This window comes from Rhagoletis pomonella, unplaced genomic scaffold (genome assembly GCF_013731165.1).
Source record: "Rhagoletis pomonella isolate Grant_MI unplaced genomic scaffold, Rhpom_1.0 Rhpom_scaffold_00005, whole genome shotgun sequence".
NCBI lineage: Eukaryota > Metazoa > Arthropoda > Insecta > Diptera > Tephritidae > Rhagoletis > Rhagoletis pomonella.
Window position 1 is genome coordinate 43031529 of NW_023458559.1, and position 20911 is coordinate 43052439.

The window sequence follows — 20911 nt, forward strand, 5'->3', positions numbered from 1 at the left end:
TTTTTTTACAAAATGATAGCATCTAAAGCAATAAGAACCTATAGAATGTAAGTATAAAGCGGCACTTGATCCTAAGATGTTTGAAATTAAATGTAAATTGCTTATATTAAAGTAAGTTTTCGAATTGAGTGTAGTAAGCTATACATACATATACATTAATCATACACTTTTTCAATATGCATCTGCATACACACACAAATCTACAAATTTTTTACTACTGCAGTTAAAAAGTGTATGTGTATTTTTAATTATTTTATATAAATTTTTTTGCAGACGAAAAATCGAAAGCATTGGCAAGATGACTCAAATGACACAAGACGAAATAATTAGCAACACCAAAACAGTGCTACAAGGCCTCGAAGCCTTGCGTGTGGAGCATGTCTCCTTGATGACTGGCATGGGCGAAGCGCATAGGGACAATGAAAAATCCGATATAGTGCGTAAAAATATTGAACATATTGAATTGGGCCTATCCGAGGCGCAGGTGATGATGGCTTTAGCCTCACATTTGCAAAATATTGAGGCCGAAAAACAAAAACTAAAAACACAAGTACGACGTTTACATCAAGAAAATGCTTGGTTACGTGATGAACTCGCTAATACACAACAAAAATTCCAAGCCTCCGAGCAGTTGGTAGCACAGCTGGAAGAGGAGAAGAAACATCTCGAATTCATGGCATCCGTTAAGAAGTATGATGATAATCAGGAGCAAGAAGATTCATGTGAAAAATCACGTACCGACCCAGTTGTCGAACTATTTCCCGATGAGGAGAATGAGGAGCGGAATAATATGTCGCCAACACCGCCAAGTCAATTTGCCAATCAAACTGCTGGCTATGAGATACCAGCACGTTTACGTACTTTGCATAACTTGGTGATTCAATATGCATCGCAAGGCAGGTGTGTATGTATGAGTAGGCATGTACATATGTATGTTTGCATACGAGTAAACTTATTTACATAGATTAGTATGTGCATAAAAGGGTTCATTGAGTTCAAAAACACAATTTTGAGTAGTCAAGTGGTCAGTGAGTGGATGGAGCGCAGAAGAGAGCGTAAAGTGTTGTAGAAAAAAAGCATAATTGAGGGAATTTTCAGAAGCAGGAATAAATACTTACCGGCTTTTTGAAGCCGGTTTTTATTTTTTGATGTTAGGTTGAACCGGACTTGAACCCAGGACCTGCGGAATGGTAGCGCGCAATGTAACCCACTACACCACAGCGGCCGCCCACACGTGCATTCCTTAATTCTATTTTCAACCGAATTAAGGCCGTTTGTTGAAAATAAGGAACATATTGCTAGTTTGCTAAATAGTGAAAAGCTTTAAAGTTTTAAGTTAGTGTTTCGGTATTGAATAAAAAAGTAAATAAAAAAATTAAAGTATAACTTTGAAATTTAATCCAGAGAATTATTAAACCTTTGTTTGGTTCCTTACTTTGACCAAAAGTGTTTATTTTCGTGTTATAACTGATAAACGAGTAAAGTTAAATAAGTTTGTCTTATACTAAGCTTATTTTGTAAATCGATTATCTTTTACGATTTCAGATATGAAGTAGCGGTACCGCTTTGTAAACAAGCACTTGAAGATTTGGAGAAGACTAGTGGCCACGACCATCCTGATGTGGCTACAATGTTAAACATCCTAGCTTTGGTGTATCGCGATCAGGTGAGCACACAAAAAAATATAAATCAAATTTCCCATACTAACTATTCCCACCTATATGTATCAGAACAAATATAAAGAGGCAGCAAATCTACTCAACGACGCTTTATCCATTCGTGGCAAAACACTAGGTGAAAATCATCCGGCCGTTGCTGCTACCTTAAATAATTTAGCTGTTTTATATGGCAAACGCGGCAAGTATAAAGACGCTGAACCACTATGTAAACGTGCTTTGGAAATTCGAGAGAAAGTACTCGGCAAAGATCATCCAGATGTGGCGAAACAGTTGAATAATTTGGCTTTGCTATGTCAAAATCAAGGAAAATACGATGAAGTTGAAAAGTATTACCAACGTGCATTAGAAATTTATGAATCGAAACTTGGTCCAGATGATTCGAATGTCGCCAAAACAAAAAACAATCTGGCTAGCTGCTATCTGAAGCAGGGTAAATACACAGAAGCCGAAATCCTCTATAAACAAGTCTTAACCCGTGCACACGAGCGTGAGTTTGGCGCTATAGATAGCAAAAATAAGCCAATCTGGCAGGTAAGTATCAATTGTAGCTAGTTTCAAAAACGAAAAAACAACAAAAATTTAAAAGAAAAAGGCAGCAAAAAAGCTAAACAGCGCTTTGCAAATGAAACGAAACAAGAAAAAAAAAGGAAAAAGTCGTGTTTGCGCTTAACAGCGTGTTTCTAAGTCAAATTTACTCTAATGGATATGAACGAATGATACTGTTTTTTTTGTAATGTAGCGGGTGGTTCTCTACTTTAATGACTTTGTATTACTTCTATTCTAATAACTACTTAAATTGTTTTACTAAAGTAGCGTTTGTAAACAATGTTGCAATACCTTTGAAATCCAATTCCCTATAGGTGGCCGAAGAGCGTGAAGAGCATAAATATGATAATCGTGATAACACACCATATGGCGAGTACGGTGGCTGGCACAAAGCGGCGAAAGTTGACTCTCCTACTGTTACGACAACACTAAAGAATCTCGGTGCCCTATACCGGCGACAGGGTATGTTCGAGGCAGCCGAGACACTAGAGGACTGTGCGTTGCGTAGCAAAAAAGAAGCACTAGATTTAGCGAAACAAACCAAAGTTGCACAACTGCTTACCAGCGGCGAAAAGAGGCGCTCAAGACATTTCAAAGAAGATGCTGATAATGATGAGGTAATTTTTAAAATTTTTTGGAAACTGTAAATTTGCAAATTGCAAACTTTTTTTGGGATGCAGTTTTTTTCATTTAATATAATTACCTATATTTTTTGTTTTCTTACACGGCTTTTTCCTTCATTCGAAATAACCTCATCGATTTGTATATTGTTGATCACTTTTTAGTTGCCATTCGTACATATGTACATACATATACATACATATTTTTGATTTCTTCATCTTGCATGCTTATTTTTTTATTTACAACTCTAATCCTTTAAATTTTATGCCATCGCATAGCGTTGATTTGAACCCCCGCTTAAGGTTAATGCTGAGCATGAGATGCTCATTAACATGCATTAAGCCTCTGATATTTCTTTTCCTCTATGATTATTTTAATTTACTGTGTTTAGGGCCCTATTTTCTAACTACTTTTTCGCAACACTTCTTTCACAAATTCTAATAAATTTCCTGAATTTCGAAGGGCAGTTAATTAAACTAACTAATCTAATTCTACATTTATTTTTGGTTCTTTATTTTATTATAATTTAATCCAACTTATCTTAAATTTATTTTACCTTATTCTTTTTATTTTTTTCATTTGTTTCTTTAATCGCTATGATACCGACGGTCAAAGCATACTAAACATACTAGACTCGTTCACATTAAGCAAATGATTTAATTGAATTCAATAAAGTCTGTTTAATTGTGTTATTAATCGCAATACGTATTTATTTTTTTGCAACTACATTTTGTATCGCTGTTCGTCTTCTTCAAACATTTCTATTATCTTTCACGAAATCTATCTATTTATTTTCTATCAACATTTATTCTGTGCTACAAAAGAAACTTATTTAATTTTCAGTACCTTTTAATAATACTTGCTCACATATTTGCAATTTCGCGTGATTTACTAGTGGTTCAAATTGAAAATTAAACTATTAAAACTGTTTTTTTTCATGAATTTGTATGTGTGTAACATACAGTGGTGGTCACATAATTAGGTACACGTCTTCTTTACAAGTTTTGATCATTTATTTTTTTTTACAAAAATATAGTTCACAATACAACTGAAAGTTTCAAGCCTTATATATAATTTCAACAAATGGTCGTCAGAATTTAAAAATTTTTAATCAGGATTTCTAGAAAAAATTGTGTTAGGCAGCTATCTTCTTTTTCATATTTGGCGCTGTAACCGCCTTGTGCAGCTTTATAGCCTATTAAATTTTAGTACAATTAAATGCACGTTTGACGTGACTAGGAATTTGATTTTTTAATTTTTTTTGCTCACGCTGTTGTGCCTTTTTCCACATAAAACATTGTTCGAACATAGTTTGCATGCATGGCAATAATTGTACCATGCTGTGCATGGAAGTAAATTCGTAACAACGCCGGTAAAAAAAATTCTCAAAAATCATGGTACAATAATTACAGGTATTGTCTTCCCAGAGAGTTTTGCTTCACATCGAAATTCGTGCTCCCTTATTTTCATTTTGACGCAGTTCAATGTTGATTCTTTTACTTTTATTTGGCTTTGCTTTTTGTTTTCGCTCAATTTAATTTTTATAATTTTTCAAAACAAAAGAAAAACGTTTGAAATTAAGTGAGCCAAACAAATTTTGAATTTATTTACAAGCAAATGTTTTTTTTCGGCTTTTGCAGATTAAATAAGTTCACTGCAAGATGGTTTGTTTAAAAAAATACGTGTACATATATGGTATATGGGGTATGGAAATATCCCTTTTCCCTAGCAGTAAATGTTTTAGTGTGGGCAATAATGATATTTTTTAAATAAGGCAGATCAGAATATGCGTTCTCTGGGAAGACAATACCTGTAATTATTGTACCATGTCAAAAATCAACGATATTTTTAACTGCTTTAAACTTGTACAATTTTATACTAAAATTGAATGCGCTATAAAAATGCCTACCCGAATTTTTTCTAGAAATTCCGATTGAACATCTAAAGAGATTTAAAGGGCCCATACATGATACCAGCATACTGGCGTCATCAAGTGTTGCTGTCAGCCGATTGATCGTGTATGTTTTTGTGGCGTGATTGCACCAGCTGCTGGTGCGACATCAAAAACGATGAATGGTAAAATTAGCTAATTTTTAACCGGCTTCCAAAAAATGAGGAGGTTATCAGTTCGTCGGAATATTTATTTTTTAATTTTTTTTATTTTTATGTATGTTACCGCATAACTTTGGTTTAGGTCTGATCATTGGATCATGAAATATATATATATACATGTACATATATTTTTTATATGAGAATTGAAGTCTGTTTTTTTTTGCTAAAAATTACTTGTTTCAAGTAAAAAGTATTTTGGCGGAAATTTCTTGCCGCGTTTGTGGAAGATTAATGTTAATAATATTGCAGTTGTGAATTATGAAATTTCGGCTCCACTCATTTCGATCGTTTCCGAACTTCATTTGTAAAGAAATAAATATTGACCAGCATGCTGGTATGTTATATGTTTCGAATTTGATGGTGCAATCACTCGATGGCAATTGTTTTTCAACTCACCGACAACTGTCAATTCTAGCAACTATCTCGAACTTTTCTGTTTTTCGAAAGACTGATCGAAGGATTGCTAACGAGGTTTTAGCGTTATTCTGTCATTTAGCAATAAGTTTTCTAAAAATTAAATAAAATTAAATATTTTTTTCATTTTAAAATAATTAAAAATAAAAAAAATATATTGAAAAAGAAAAATTTTAAAATAAAAAAAATTAAAGAAAAAACAAATATAAGCTTCTAAAAATTGAAAATGAAATAAATTATTATATTTTTTCAAACCAATAAAATCTAAAAATAAAAAAAAATCAATCAAAAAGGGCGAAAAATTAAATCAAAAACAAAAGTTCATAATAATTTTATTAATAAAGAGAAAATAGTAATTTAAAAAAAAGAAGTTTCTAAACATTAGATGATATTAAAAAAATATTTGTCTTTTTAAAACAATGGCTCCCAAAAATTTCAAATGGAAGCGTGCACCACTACATTGAAAACGCAACTTTTTTCACTAGTAAAAAGTGTGAGTACACTAAAAACTCAAACATTTATTAATATAGTTTTTTTTTTTAATCAAAATAAAAGCCAAATTTAGGAAAAAGAGTGAAATCAGTACGCTCTAAAAATCGAAAATTCACTAATGTAGTTTTTTTTTTTAAATAAAACAAGCCAAATTTAAGAAAAAGAAATAAGGAGTAAACATGCTATTTTATGTCCAATTAGATAATAAACACACACTTTTGTTAAACATCGAGCTCCACTCTGCGGGTCTAATTAAAATCAAAGCTCATTGACCTTCATTGTGTTTTTTTTTAAGCTTCATGCGTTTTTATATATATGTATATATATATTTTTTTTCAACGTATATTTTTGGTAGAATAGGCTGTTAGTTAAAAACAAAAATACTTTTAATTCGTTCTAAACGTGCTCTGTATCTACTAATTTGTTGATATATTATTAAATTTTTGTCGTTGATACATATTTCTTTGGCATAATGTTCTATAAACCACTTTTTTTAATTCAGCAACCCATTCATTGCGTGATATAATTTCGATTCAAATCATATCTACTCTTCCATACACTGTGCTTCTGCCTTAAAAATTTCTGTAAATAAAAAATCAACTTCCCAAATACTATTGAATTCCATTTTATTATATTTAAGATTTCAAGTGCAAGATGAAATAAATTTTTTCAGTGCATAGTCGGTAAGTTTACTCCGCAATTTGATTGCGCGACAATAACAAAAGCCAAATAGAAGTAGCAACGTGCACAATTCATACAATATCTGCAAATCGAGCGCTAGCGTACCCAGTCGGATTTGTTTGCTTCAAAAATCTTCTCATAGCGTCGTTTCATGGAATGTAGAAATTTAGCCTTCCAATATAGTAAAAAATTAATGTGTTTATTTTTCGTGCATTTGTTTTCTGCCAAACCTTAAAGAAATTTAGTAAACTTCATATATTTAAAAAAAAAATTACTTTACAAGCAATTATTTTAGGAATTATGTTCTGCATTTTCCTAATGGGCCAGCATGAATGCTTGGGATGTTGGCAAGGGGACTCAAAGCGCGCGCACGGAGATGTGACGGCGCGCGAGCTATGCTGAAGCGGTTTACAAAAACACTAAGCGCAGACGCGCTTAAAAGAAAATTTTATTAAAAAAAAAAAAAAAAAATAATTACAAAATGCATAAAATGAGTTTCTAAAAATTAAATGAAATTTAAAAATATATACTTTAAAATCTAAAAAATAAGAAAAAAATTTCATTAAAAAAAATGCCTCAAGCTCAAGAAAATTGTTTAATATAATTGTTATAAGGCCATAAATATCAAAAACAAAGAAGAAAAACTGAATAAAAAAAAAAACTTAAAAAACCGCTGCCCCAGGATTCGAACTTTGGATTTCTCGAATGGCAAAACCGATGGCGGCGTAAAACCATAGACTTATTATGTCCGTTTTTTGCAAATCAAATTCCGTAATTTCGGGCGTAAAACTTGGCCTAATTACTTCATTTTTGGTTTACTCTCTGGTAAGATTTTTCATTTCCTTCGAAAAAAGTTTTGCTGGAATTGCTAAACTTTTTTTAGAAGTGTCTTATAGAAGTCTTTTTTACATTACCGCACATTTAAATTACCGAAATTTCTGTTACATTGGCATAAATGTTTTAACACCGCTCTGAAATACAGTTAAGGCGATTTTTAAAAAAGAGGAGGTTATCAATTCGTCAAAATATATTTTTTAATGTATGTTACCGTAAACTTTGGACCACGTTAACCGATTTCTATAATTCTTTTTTAAAGGGAAGGTGATACCGCAGAGGTAGTCCCATATTAATTTCATTTAGATCCGATCATTGGATCATGAAGAAATTAACGATAATCTTAAATTTCTATATGAGAATTGAAGTCTGATTTGTTTTTTGCTTAAAAACTTCTTGTAAATATATAAATAACAACAGTTATAATAATCTCAGTAATATGTTCCTGAGCACTGAAACAGATTAATAGATCCATTTTACGTTTAAAAGGAAGTTAAGCTTTAACTTATGGTAGCAACTGCCGAAAAAAGCTGGTTCTTTTTCCTAAACGAAATTTTCTGGACATTTTCGTTCAGAAATCAGCCAAAGTCTTTAGACAAGAGGTGGTCAAAACTCACCCAATTGTATATTTCAAATTTGCTAAACGATGGGAGAAAGAAGAGAATAAGTCGCTTACGCATCTGATGCAAACAGAGTTGTCAACGATTTCGAGTTGCAAATTATAAGAAAAAGGGATTTTCTTTTTTATTATGTAAATAGTGTGAAAGGTAGAGATTATATTAAAGAATTAACCTTTTATTACAGTTTAACTCACTTTCATTACTTTCTTAGATTTTTTATTATGATTAAAATTGAAATTAAAGCAAATAGTTCAATTAATTTATATTAATCTTCTTATTTTGAATTAAAATAAAAGCGATTTTTTAACATTATTTTAAATTCATCTTTTTATTTATGTGCATATGAACGTAATAATTTATTAATTCAATATTTGGAAATAAGGGGAAATTACGCTATAATGGCGCTTAACAAAAAAGTTTGTCGCCCGTGCGATTTCTTCATGACACACCAAACATTGTGCCCTCCCTACCCATTACTACATAGTGAGTAAAAAATCTACATCCGAAGCCATATTAAACATTTTTACCGTGTCTTGCAGCGACTCGATTGCTTGAAAGTTTCGCATCGATTGAGCACGATCACAGCAAAACCATAATCGTCGGGATCACTGTTTCATAGAGTATGCTCATGTATGTCTGAATGTAAAGTTTAGACCAATTGGGCCTCCGCACACTAGCCTGCTCAGTCGGTACGCGAAAGTACGAAAGGTACGCGAAGATCTGCCATTGCCTGCAGAGGGGGGACCAGTATTATAGCCCAGTTATGCATTCTTTGCACTGCTATAATATTTTTACGTAAAAATCAAAACCCAACAGAATTTTACATGTGAAGTTCTATGCGTTGGATAACCGCTTACATGCAAAGCCCATTTAATAGATTCCTTATGTGACAACTCTCATGCAACGCTAAGTATGCATAACTGAAATATTAGAAACAACTCTTTTGGATGTTGCTTAGACCAAGGATATAATAAGTGAAGTGAATCACTGCTAGCCTCCCGCAATATTGTTAGCTGCGCACACACGGTCTGTGCGTGAAAACACGTAACTCACGGTAGAAATTATTAGGGGTGTTCCTTTAAACTCGTAAAAGCCTCGTAAATTTACGAGCCTCGTAAAAGAACTGTCAAAATTTGTATGGAGCTCTATTTACGAGCCCCTCGTAATATTCGAGGCAAATGACTTCGTAAACTTCAGTGTTGCCGAGGAGCCGAAAATTTTATATTAAAATGCATTATCTAATATTGAAAACAAATGAAAAATAATATGTGAATAAAAAGAAATGAATTTCATCCTCTAACTGTACTAACATGGGTTTTCTGCTGATTTTCGGCATTTTAAATTTTATTTTAGCCAATAGTGATAGAGACAAGATGGTGGGCTGTTAGGGAAAGTAATATGAAACAAAAACTGTTTCATAAAATCCAGCTTGATCTGTCAAACAGTCACTTTACACACCTATTTACACACTTTCACAAAGGGGGTGTTCCCATAAAAGCCTCGTAAACTTACGAGTTTTACACAGTTCAAGACTTTACGAGCTTAAGGGAATCCCCTATTTTTTTTAGCTAAATAAAAATTAAAATTGTTTTTTTTTTTTTTTAGATAAGCGGATATTGGCAAACTTTTTATCTCAAGCGGGAATTTCACAGAAACCCTTTATTCATGCCACAATTTAATAAACAACCGATTAATTTTACTTCACTGATTGCAGCAGCTTAAAATGTTTGCGATGCAGTAACTTAAGAATTTATAAACATAAACATACATATTTAATAAATATCTATTCATTTATATATACATACATACATGGTATATGTTATAGACATAACTTATTTTGTATATTTCTCTGTTTTTTTATCATTACAGAAAGGATACAAACCTTAAATGATTTATAGCGGTGTCGGCCGGTCAGCAATGTGCTACACAAGCTCACCATATTTGATAAAATAAATAAAATGATATTTTAAGTTTTTCTACACAAGTAACCATAAAAATATTTATTTACTCATTCCTTAATAAAGTTTGTTCACGCAAATTAAAATTTTCTGCTTGAATAAATACAGATATAATATACTATATATATATATGGAATAACATGAAAAAGTATGAAAATAAAAACGTGTTATATTTTATAATAAATAAATGTAGTTATTACGTAAATAAACGATCGTCTGCTATTTTAAATTAATGAATAATGTATGTAGTGGCGATACGTTGGGTACATTAGTCAAAAGCACTTTCTGTGTGACACAAATACTGTCAGTTTATTTATTTTTCGCAAGTGTTAGTTGCTAATCAAATATTTTTTTTTTTTTTGGTTTCTTCTATACATTTTGTACAACTTAAGCTAATTGTCAAGAAAAACGAAGGAGGGTGCATATAAAAATATAGTATATGCATAAACTTAATCATCGGAATTTTGGTAATGCTTTCGGCGGAATGACGCTAATTTCAAACGTTGCATTTGTAGTGCTTGCTCCAGTTCTAAGACTTTTACATGTATCTCCATTTCCATTGTTTTTGCCTGCGACGAATTTAGCTTAGTGAAATCGACTTCATGTAACTGCTCTAGTGATTGGTTACAATCCTTAACGGTGGCCACCACTTGACCAGTCGCTTGTGAGACATCACGTGATGCTTTCGTTAAATCACCCAACTTTTGGCTCTCCTTGGGCGCTTTCACTTTGCTTGCAATCACCAATTGTGCTGTACAGGCGGCGATTTCCTGCGCTGCGACTATTATTTCAAAGTTTTGCGCCGATTCGGATACGATAGCTTTGTTGGCAGCTTCCACAAGCAGATTGGCACCTTTGGCAACACTTTTTGCTGCAGATATCAGGCCCTCCGTCCATTGGCTGTTACGTTTGTAGAACTCCTTAATTGAGGTGGTTCCTGTGTGAGAATGTGTATGTAGTATAGGTTTATTTGATAAAAATTATTTGGAAGCACTTACCTCGCCCTGCCGACACAATCTCCTCCTGCAAGGCCTTGGCTTTTCTTATCAATAGTTTGATACACTGCATTAGGAATGTGCAAGCATCGAGAATTTTCTCGTTCACTTCCAACTTTATGCCGTCATCTTTGCAGCGTGCGTTGGAGAGCAGCTCTACAAATTTCTCCGCAGCCTCTTCGATGGCTTTATCCATTTCGGCTAATTCGTTTTCCACTAAATCGCCTAAATCGATATTCTTACTGCTCGCCTTGTTCAGCTGAGCTACTGATTTATTTAGCGCGCTGAGTTTTAGCTTGATATCCGCAATGGAATATCGAATTTTCGAAATATCTTCGCTATTTTTAATTTGCTGAAAGAGTGTGAGTAGCGGCTCCTTTGCGCTGTTTATTTGATTATAAATTTCTGCAAACAAAAATAGTTTTATTGAAATCACATGAGTTTATCTACTATCCACTTTTCACCTTCGCCCTTTCCTATATCGGTGGTTGTATTGTATATCAACAGGCACTGTTCATGTAACGTTACAAAAACGCAGCCCAAAAGTATTGTCTTTCGCGTGACATCGTCAACGAGTAGTTTATCTGTGATAAACTGTTCATAAGCGTTATCCGCTTGCTCTAATAACTCTTCCATATCACCCACCAGTTTTATTGTCTTATCGAAATTCGGTTGATTCGTTTCGTTTACCTTTGCCTCTGTCACTAATTCCATTGTCTTCAAAACATTTTTAAATAATGCAGTAATTCTGTTTTCATATTTTTCTACGCTTTTGCGTTTGGCCTCCACTTCTGATTGGTAGGCTGTGTTGCTTTCGTTAAATTTTTCCTGTAAATGGTTCTTCTGCTCAAGTAATTCATGTAGCTTTTCAGTATTAGTGCGTTGTAAGGTTTCCAAATCGGCCACGAGCACATTAGTTTCCTGAAATAAATAAATGTGGGTATACAAAAATTGAGAAAGATGATAAACTTGATTTAACAACAAATTCAGTCAAGTGAAAGGTTGTACCATATGGTATCAAAACGGGCTATCTATTGGACTATGTGAGAGGTAGCATACTCTCCAACCTTTCCAAGCTAACCTATACATTTGTTTGGTCAAAGAGTGATTGGGTTTTAGCCATATTTTATAGACAACTGGAAAGGAAAACTAGACACGGTACAACCCTCACTCGATCTATCTATCATTAGCTTCTTCTCTTTATTCATTTACAATTACAAAACGCATATACGCACCTTCAAATTAAGTTCTAAAGCATACAAATTAGTCTCCAACTCCTTAATATTTTCCACTTTCTCTAAAATCTCTTTTGCATGCATTTTTCGCAACTCGTTTAAGTTTTCATCCCTTAGATCCATACTTCTTTTGAATTTATCTAATATTACAGCGTGTTCCACTTCCTTTTTCGCGAGTTCTCCATTTACGGTGTTAAGCTGCGTTTCAAGCTGTGCAACTTTCGATTCACTTTCAATTAAAGCAGCCGTTTCTGTTTGCAGCTTCACTGCTTTGGCAGTTAATTCAGAAATTTCACTATTCTTATTAGTGGTAAAACTTTGGTATTCTTTTCTCAACTCTTCATGCTCATGTTGTAGCTTCTGATAATCACGTGATATTGTTTCGATTTGCGTTGCTAAAGCAAGCTTTTCAGCGCCGATTACTTCATTATTTTCAAGTTCGCCTTTGATTTCGTCAATTTTTGATGTGAGGGTCTCCACTTCTATTTTTAATTCAGCATTCGTTTGTTTTTCACGATTTAAATTTTTAGTAGATTCACCTTGCTGTTGGAAATATTGAAATATAAGAAATTGAATTGATACAAGCTGCTGTATAAGTTATGTATTGAATAGAAACGCAATAGTTCAATGAAAAACTCAGTTCAAAATATTGTAGTTAGTCTAACCAAGCATGTCATCTAAACTGTTTTAAATCAGATAAAAACTTTTTTATTTTTGTGTTGTTTTGTAGCCCTTACCTGCCTCAATAAATTTATGTGCTCATCTCTTATTTGCGTGTACATAGCTTTTAGTTTGTTAAACTTTTCCTCTGATGTCTTAGCCTTTTGTTCCTCTTCGGTTGCCTTTTCTACAAGAAATGTTGTGAAATAAATACACAGCTATTTGTATTTTTCCGTTTTCACTATTTTTCGCACTTACGCACTAGAATTGGCGTCTCTACCAATTTTTGTTCCAAAGCTTCTTTCATAGCCTGCATATTTGCACAAAGTTCCTTTGAATGTTCCAATTCGCTAGTCAATCCGGCAATATCATTACGCAAACGTTTTAATTCGCGTTCGAAATTCTTTTCCATCAGTTCATAATTCTGTTTACATGAAACCAACTCAGTCTGAACATCTTGCAATGCATATTCATAATCTCGAATAGTATTTTGTAAAGCGGCATTATCGACCAGGTCAGGTCCAGCAGCGGTTGGAGTGCTAGCCGCTGACTCTTGTGTGATGCTTGTATCGACTAAATTTTCCATAGGTGGTTCCGGATCGGGTTGCACATACATTACAGGTGGCACATAGCTACCAAAATCTACTTTCGATGTGAAATTCGGTGCTGATTCTGGTAGATGTGGAACCTGTATCAAATCTGAGAAATACTGAAGGGGTCGTACATTGTCATAGAATACTTTGATTTTGAAAAACAGTTCACGAAAACGATCACGATGCCCAGTTAGAATATCATTTGGCAGCTTATCATGCAGCTTGAACATAACACGTACACACAAATCGTATAAGGGATTTGAGTCTTGTATGAGTGTTATTAAAGGTGCTAGCCGGCATTGACCCTGCGGTGTCATGGAAGACATGCGATATGCATTAATGGATGCAAACACTCGCGATTGCACGTCTAGAATGTCATCTAAATAGTCGAAAATTTCGACACAAAGCTGAAAACTGAAAAAGAAAGAATAAGTATGTACGTATATATGTATGCATGTAGATATGTACATATGCATATAATAATATTTTTGCGGGGTTGTGGTTACTATATGTATGTATATACATATATCTGTGGACCAGTTACATATATTGTATTTGAGTTGAACTGATATTTTTAAAGGTCATTTCTTTTTGAGATACAAATTTTATTTTTTCCAATTGCCAAGAGCTCAACTATACAAAAATGTATTTTTAACAAATGCATCATAAAAAACAGATAAGACTTTTGGTATTATAAATAATAATGTTCATATCTGTAGGTGATTTTTTGGTTGCGTGGCTAAAACAGCAGTCGTTAATAATTCATTCGTTTTTTGATTGCTTTATGGTTTTTCCAAACCTTTGGTTATTTGACCAGACGCAAAACTGATGGAAGTGACAAAACAAATTCAAATATCTTGCAGCCGTTGCATGTACTAAACTAACCACGCGTAAATAGGTAAATGTTGATTTTAGCCAATGTATTTATGTACATAGGTGTGAGTAAGTACAAATAATTTTTTACCTTTTTAATCTAACTTTACATACTATTCATAAATTCTGCTCATCTCGTTCGGGTTTCAATTAATTCAATGTTAATACATATAAGTACTTGCTTTCTTGGATATCTCTATACATAGGGTTCAATACTTACTAAATGTTGATGTCATCGTCGGCAGCTTTTTCAATTTCTTTGAAGTCTATCAATAGTGAACCGGGAAACAATACATTTTTCTCATGGAATTCCAGTTTTGTTACAACAAGCTTACTATAAGCTTGTATGCAATTGCCTACACCGTCTTGTAAATGTCCCCATAATTTACCCATTTCTAAGATCATTTTCTTATGAGTCTGCGAATCTTTGATGGCGCTTGTATGTCCCTCCCTTAGCACCTTATGTAGAAGGTGACAAAATTTCCACGCAGTAAATCGATTCTCCATCAAAGGTTGACGTGTGAAAATCATCCAAAGAGACTTCGCTTCCTTAACGCGATGAGTGGTTATTATAATAAATCGTGCATGTTTCATTTTTAGCGGGGCCTCCATTGGATTTAGTGCTTTGTTAACACTAACAGACTTGAAAAGAAAAACATATGTATATATTTAAACAGGTGAAACGTAAACTAATTATTCTCATATATACTTACCATGTTGTACATCTCTTTATCGTAGGTCGGAGCCATTTTTGTACGCAGTTTTCCCTCTATTGCTGAATTTTATTTAAAATTGACTTATAGGCATGCAACGAAAGTTTAGAAAGAATATACACCTGATGCAAGTTGGACAATCTCAATACACAATATATCTATATACACAGAATATGCCACACCTTTAGGCACTTTTGCATTTATCATATAAAAATATGCACATGAACTGGGCCAAATTTTGGAAACGAATAAAACACGACGAACAACACCACTATTGATAGGCTTTTTATCTTATCTTCCAATAACATTCTTCCGCGCATACGTTTGTTCAAATAATTCCCCAATTATTTCGGTGTCACCAAGTCATATCTTTTAGCTTAAAATATTTAATATAAGGTCGCTCTACCAATATAAACAATTGGAAATCGCAATTTGAGTCATTTATTGTGCAGATCAAAACATCTGGAAGCTAATGTTGCCGGTTGACTGCATTTTAAGTTTTGCAAGAATCTAATTAAGGCTAGTATTCGACTAAACAAATTTTGCGTGCGCATTTACGGCAGAATTTTGTTTGAAAGAAATACGCTCATGCCTTTGATTCAATAATAAAATTAATAATAGTAGTCGAATTATACGCAAGCGTAGTGGGAGATCTGTATAAATATTTATAACAATTTTGTCAAGAAACTCTTAAACACAAAAAGACCACGTCTGTACTCAAACTTTACAACATTTGTTTAGCACTGAAGTGCGATGTACTACCTAGATAAAGGCAAGTGGCACTCGGATTTATATAATTTTGTATTCTATCATTCTTGATATCTGTGGAAGAATTTTATGCTTCCAAACTGAAGCTACTAACATGTTGGGTTGTGTAACGCCCGCTTATGAAAAAATTAAACAACTTAATTATATATATATATAGGATATTAATGAAACTGTCAATATTAGTTAATGAAAATAAGTGGCAGCGTCGTATACTTGCACGATTTGAAGGGAAGTGTGATCAAAACAAACCAGAAAATATATAAATAAATAATATGTCGCATTTCCTGACGCGGTTAATTCTACTGTATTCCTTTTTTATAAGTAATATACATTGGAAAAAATCATCCACACAATATACCAAGGCGGAAGAAGTGATATTTGAAAGCAAAATATTGGAAAATGAGTATATCGTGCAGTACCGGCACTATTACTTTCCGGCTGCGAGACGAAAATTCTTAATTGCTGCCTTCCGTCGTTCCAATGTATGTAAACGTTCTTACCTTCAGAATATGTATTTAAATTTTAACATAATAGCTTCTTACAGATTGCTAATTGGAACATAATTGAACGACAGAATGCTGCACTTCATTACCCAAGTGATTTTGATGTTATACGATTGGATGCAGTCGACTATCGACGATCTACTCATCTAACACCACTTGAATTGCATCCACTTATAAAAAAAATAACGCCACAACGTAGTCTGCAAAGAATCTTAAATTTTAATACCACTCATGAACGTATAGGTCGACACCTATTGCGCTCAGTGCCTACCCAAATCACAAATATGCTAAAAGCTGATGTGTTGTGGGGAATGGGCATCACGGGTGCAGGAGTGAAAGTGGCCGTTTTCGATACCGGTTTGGCTAACGCTCATCCGCATTTTCGTCGTGTAAAGGAGCGCACTAACTGGACAAATGAGAAATCTTTAGATGACGGTGTTAGTCACGGCACTTTTGTTGCGGGAGTTATTGCATCAGCTAAAGAATGCTTAGGCCTAGCGCCAGATGTGGAGCTACACATTTACAGGGTTTTTACCAATTCGCAGGTAAATCAAACTTTTGATCGAAAATCACTAAATTCAATACATATTTATAGCAACATTGCAGGTGTCATACACATCTTGGTTTTTGGACGCTTTCAATTATGCTATTTTCAAAAAAATTAAAGTTCTGAATTTAAGCATAGGGGGCCCAGATTTTCTGGATCATCCGTTTGTAGACAAGGTGCTTGAATTATCTGCAAATAAGGTTATTATGATCTCTGCAATCGGAAACGACGGTCCACTCTACGGTACACTCAACAACCCAGGCGATCAAAGTGATGTTATAGGCGTAGGCGGAATAAATTTCGAACAAAAAGTAGCAAAATTTAGTTCTAGAGGCATGACCACTTGGGAGCTACCTTGGGGTTATGGTAGACTAAAGCCCGATATTGTAACGTTTGGTAGTCAGGTGAAAGGCAGCAATGTTCATGGTGGCTGCCGTTCGCTCTCTGGCACTTCAGTTGCTTCTCCAGTGGTAGCCGGAGCTGTGGCGTTAATAGCAAGCGGCGCACTCTCAAAACTGGACCTCATCAATCCCTCATCTATGAAACAGATATTAATCGAGGGAGCGGAACGTCTACCCGATAATAATATGTTTGAACAGGGGCATGGGAAGCTTGATATATTGAAAAGCATGCAATTGCTGTTAACATATGAGCCAAAAATAACTCTTAGCCCAGAATATTTGGATTTCACCGATAGTTATATGTGGCCATATAGCTCACAGCCGATTTTCTATGGCAGCATGTCGGTCATTGCAAATGTTACCATATTAAATGGAATAGCCGTGACGGGAGTAATCAAGGAAGAGCCAGTATGGCACCCACATGCAGATAGACATGGAAATGTTTTAAATATTGCGGTTTCTTATTCGGCAAGTTTATGGCCATGGTCAGGGTGGATGTCGGTTCATATAGGTAAGCTGTTTAAAAACCAATAGATTGGTTGAACATCCGAACTAGTATTTTGGAAAATAAAAATTTGTAATTTCAGCTGTAAATAAAAATGGTCATGATTTTAAAGGTGTTGCTGAAGGACATATAAGTCTAGAAATCGAGTGCTTACAGGAACAGCAAGAACGAACTGTTTTGACCAAAATAAACTTTCCTCTAAAGGTAGCTGTCATACCGAAACCTCCCCGAAATAAGCGAATACTTTGGGATCAATTCCACAGTTTGAAATACCCTCCGGGTTATATACCACGTGACAACCTGAAAATTAAATCCGATCCGCTAGATTGGCGTGCCGATCACCTGCATACCAATTTTCGTGATTTGTATACCCATTTGCGCAATACTGGCTACTATATAGACATTTTGCGTATGCCCTACACTTGCTTCAACGCTTCTGAGTATGGCACACTCCTCATCGTTGACCCCGAAGAAGAATACTTCGATGCAGAAATAAAAAAGATTGAAAATGATGTATATAATGAAGGATTGAGCGTGATAGTATTTGCTGATTGGTATAATACTACGGTAATGAAAAAAATTAAATTTTTCGACGAAAATACCCGCCAATGGTGGATACCGGATACGGGGGGTGCTAATATACCAGCGCTAAATGAGTTACTAAAGGCTTATGGCATTGCGTTTAGTGATTTCATCGCCGAAGGTTTTTTCACCATGGGCGATCATTCAATGTATATTGCCAGTGGCACAACTTTAGCGAAAATACCGCGTGGAACAGACGACATCGTTATAGGTGCAGATGTGCATGATCAAGGCTTTGAGGTAAACCTATTTACTTCTTATATTTGAGTAAGTTCATACATACATACTTAAATAATATGTATTTACGCTTTTCGCAGATTTTAGAAAACCCCAATACGGTTGATAATAAAAAGGTATTCAAGCCAATTCTAGGCCTCTTTCAAACTGAAAACGAGCTACGCAAGCAATTTTTAGTGGATAATGCGCAAACACCTTCTAGCTATGAAGAGAATAATGTTGAGCAACCAAATATTGAGACAGAGATATCAGCTGAAAGGAATCCAATAATCAACAAACGCATATTGCTCGATTACAAAATTGGAAAATTCAGTAACAATAATTACAACAAAAACAATGATGACACACTTAATAAGCCTTCTGAAAAGAATAGTAAAAATTCAAAACAAAGACTGCAACCTATGTCGATAAGCAGCACCAGTTCAAGTGGACGCATTGCAGTGTTCAGTGATTCAAATTGTTTAGACTCCATTCACCTGGAGAAGGCATGCTTTTGGTTATTGGATGCTATACTTGAATACACCATGCATTCGCACAAATCTGAACTGCTGCAAAAATTGAATCACGTTTCAGAGTTTTATCCCAATTCTGTGCGAACTCCGCCATTGCGTTTACATAGCAGTAATTTGCATTTGCACTCGAAAGTTATTGACTCAAATAACAAATTTCACAAAAAAGAGACTGGGGCATGTGAAAACCTCGATTGGCTGCATCCGCAGAGTGTTAACGCAGCTGAACTCAAATTAACTGCGAATCGAGTGAAGCAAATCGATTTGAATTTACTAAAAGCTAATGCAGGTAAGTGTGATTCTATTTAACTAGAGGCTGATGTGATTTGCATTTTTAACTCACATGATTTTTATTTTTATCTTAAAGATCGAAACGTTGCGGAGATATTAAATGCACATGTCGGGGCTAAACTCAATTCCCTGCCATTGGGCCCGGATGATGAAAGAACCATTAAAATGTCTCTGATTTTCATTATGCTGCTGACAAGTTTAGTTCTCATTTTCTTTTTAAAATGTTTTAGAAGAAAAAGAGGTTGATTATTGGCATAGTTTTTCATGATGTTAAAATAAGTTTTTTTCTATACCAATGTAGAATTAATTAATTTAGATAATAAATATTATAAAACATTTAATAATACATATTTAGATTTTTTCTTATTTTGGGTTTTTCGGTTTGAGTCGGTTAATTCTTAAATAGCTGGTAGCAAGGCGAATTAATATAAATTGGTGCATTGATACATAGATATATAGTATATCGTCGTTTAAGGTACAAAACCGCGTATCAAGAAAATGCAAAACCGCGTATGTGAGGTTGCATAAATTATTTTCTAGAGAGTAAAAACACTCATATTTCAAAATGGTTCTCTTTTATATAAATCAATCGCATTTCTGGCTAGTATATTTCAGGACAAATGGATGGGATTGAGCCAAAAGCTTGTGTGAGCAAATCCAATTTTTGCCAGAAAATGTCAGTTACGCGGTTTTGCAGAACGACGATACACGGTTTTGTTCTTTAAATGACGAAATGTACATACATATGTATGCTTATTAGATCGTACCAGAAGAAAAGTTCATCGTACACCCTTGAGTCTAAAGTATTTTTGAAAGGCAATTTCTAAACCACCCATTTTTTGCCGTAGTGGTGATAGCATTTTTACATTTGTCGTCATATCTTCGACATTACAGTTAGATCTTAAAGCATGACATATCGATAAGCTTGTCTCGAAAATAAATTTTTTGTTCCGGGGTTCATTAGTGGTAAGTACTAGACCGATTAATCGGCATCGGCATCGGCTAGTATCGGCCAAAAGAATCGGCATCGATTCTTAGCCGATTCTTTTTACTTTTTCGAAAATGTCAAAAACTGTTTTTTCTTCGAAATCAAAGCGTGCCATGTCAAATACAAAATAAAAAATTGAAATTGGAAAAAAATAAAAGTCGTTGCAACTTTCTTAGTAAATTTGTTCGCTTCTCGAAACATTGATCCATCTTTTGCAAGGCCCAGTAATCAGCGGTTGTGCTGCTGGGTAGGGCGAACGTTCCAAAAGCTGCTATTCAATCTCTTACTTTGTGTGGAAAAAGGTTTCACATGCAAATAGATTTCAAAAATTTAGAATTTTTGTGAGCAAAATTTGACATTTTCGAGACCAAATAATTTGAAATATATCAAATCAGCTGCTCTAGTGATACTATTTGTTCAATGTGCCTAGGTATGTACGTAAATAAGTGAATAGATTCTTGAATGATTATTTGTTTTGTAATGTTGTTTGTTTATGTTTTTCTGTTATTATAAAAGTTTATCAAAAACATTTGCGCTTGAATGAATTTATATTC

General features: G+C 34.1%; 3 protein-coding genes across 5 annotated transcripts in view; 2 read left to right on the forward strand and 1 right to left on the reverse strand.

Moving 5' to 3' along the window:
- The window catches only part of LOC118738975 (kinesin light chain), a 25427-nt gene extending 15347 nt beyond the window's left edge, over positions 1-10080 (forward strand). The window contains exons 1-6 of one of the 3 annotated variants that reach the window (XM_036470046.1): positions 7-47; positions 274-900; positions 1546-1666; positions 1731-2210; positions 2540-2842; positions 9869-10080. In XM_036470046.1, coding sequence (XP_036325939.1) covers positions 13-47; positions 274-900; positions 1546-1666; positions 1731-2210; positions 2540-2842; positions 9869-9886 — 1584 coding nt within the window. In that variant the 5' untranslated portion in view covers positions 7-12 and the 3' untranslated portion in view covers positions 9887-10080. Of the gene's footprint in view, positions 1-6; positions 48-273; positions 901-1545; positions 1667-1730; positions 2211-2539; positions 2843-9868 lie in introns of those variants that run through there. The other 2 variants (XM_036470047.1, XM_036470048.1) reach the window with 2 other exon arrangements.
- Positions 10081-10110: 30 nt separating this feature from the next.
- Positions 10111-15617, reverse strand: LOC118738972 (huntingtin-interacting protein 1). The gene is made up of 9 exons (XM_036470043.1): positions 15209-15617; positions 15027-15109; positions 14534-14955; positions 13106-13854; positions 12925-13034; positions 12188-12730; positions 11417-11873; positions 10956-11357; positions 10111-10894 (listed from the first exon to the last, which is right to left on the reverse strand). The coding sequence occupies exons 2-9, from the start codon at positions 15060-15062 to the stop codon at positions 10407-10409; spliced, it is 3207 nt and encodes a 1068-aa protein (XP_036325936.1). The 5' UTR covers positions 15063-15109; positions 15209-15617; the 3' UTR covers positions 10111-10406.
- Positions 15618-15965: 348 nt separating this feature from the next.
- On the forward strand, positions 15966-19718 carry LOC118738973 (membrane-bound transcription factor site-1 protease). The gene is made up of 6 exons (XM_036470044.1): positions 15966-16276; positions 16339-16842; positions 16904-17756; positions 17833-18572; positions 18650-19367; positions 19446-19718. Exons 1-6 carry the CDS (start codon positions 16067-16069, stop codon positions 19613-19615), a joined length of 3195 nt encoding a protein of 1064 aa, XP_036325937.1. The 5' UTR covers positions 15966-16066; the 3' UTR covers positions 19616-19718.
- Positions 19719-20911: the final 1193 nt, after the last annotated feature.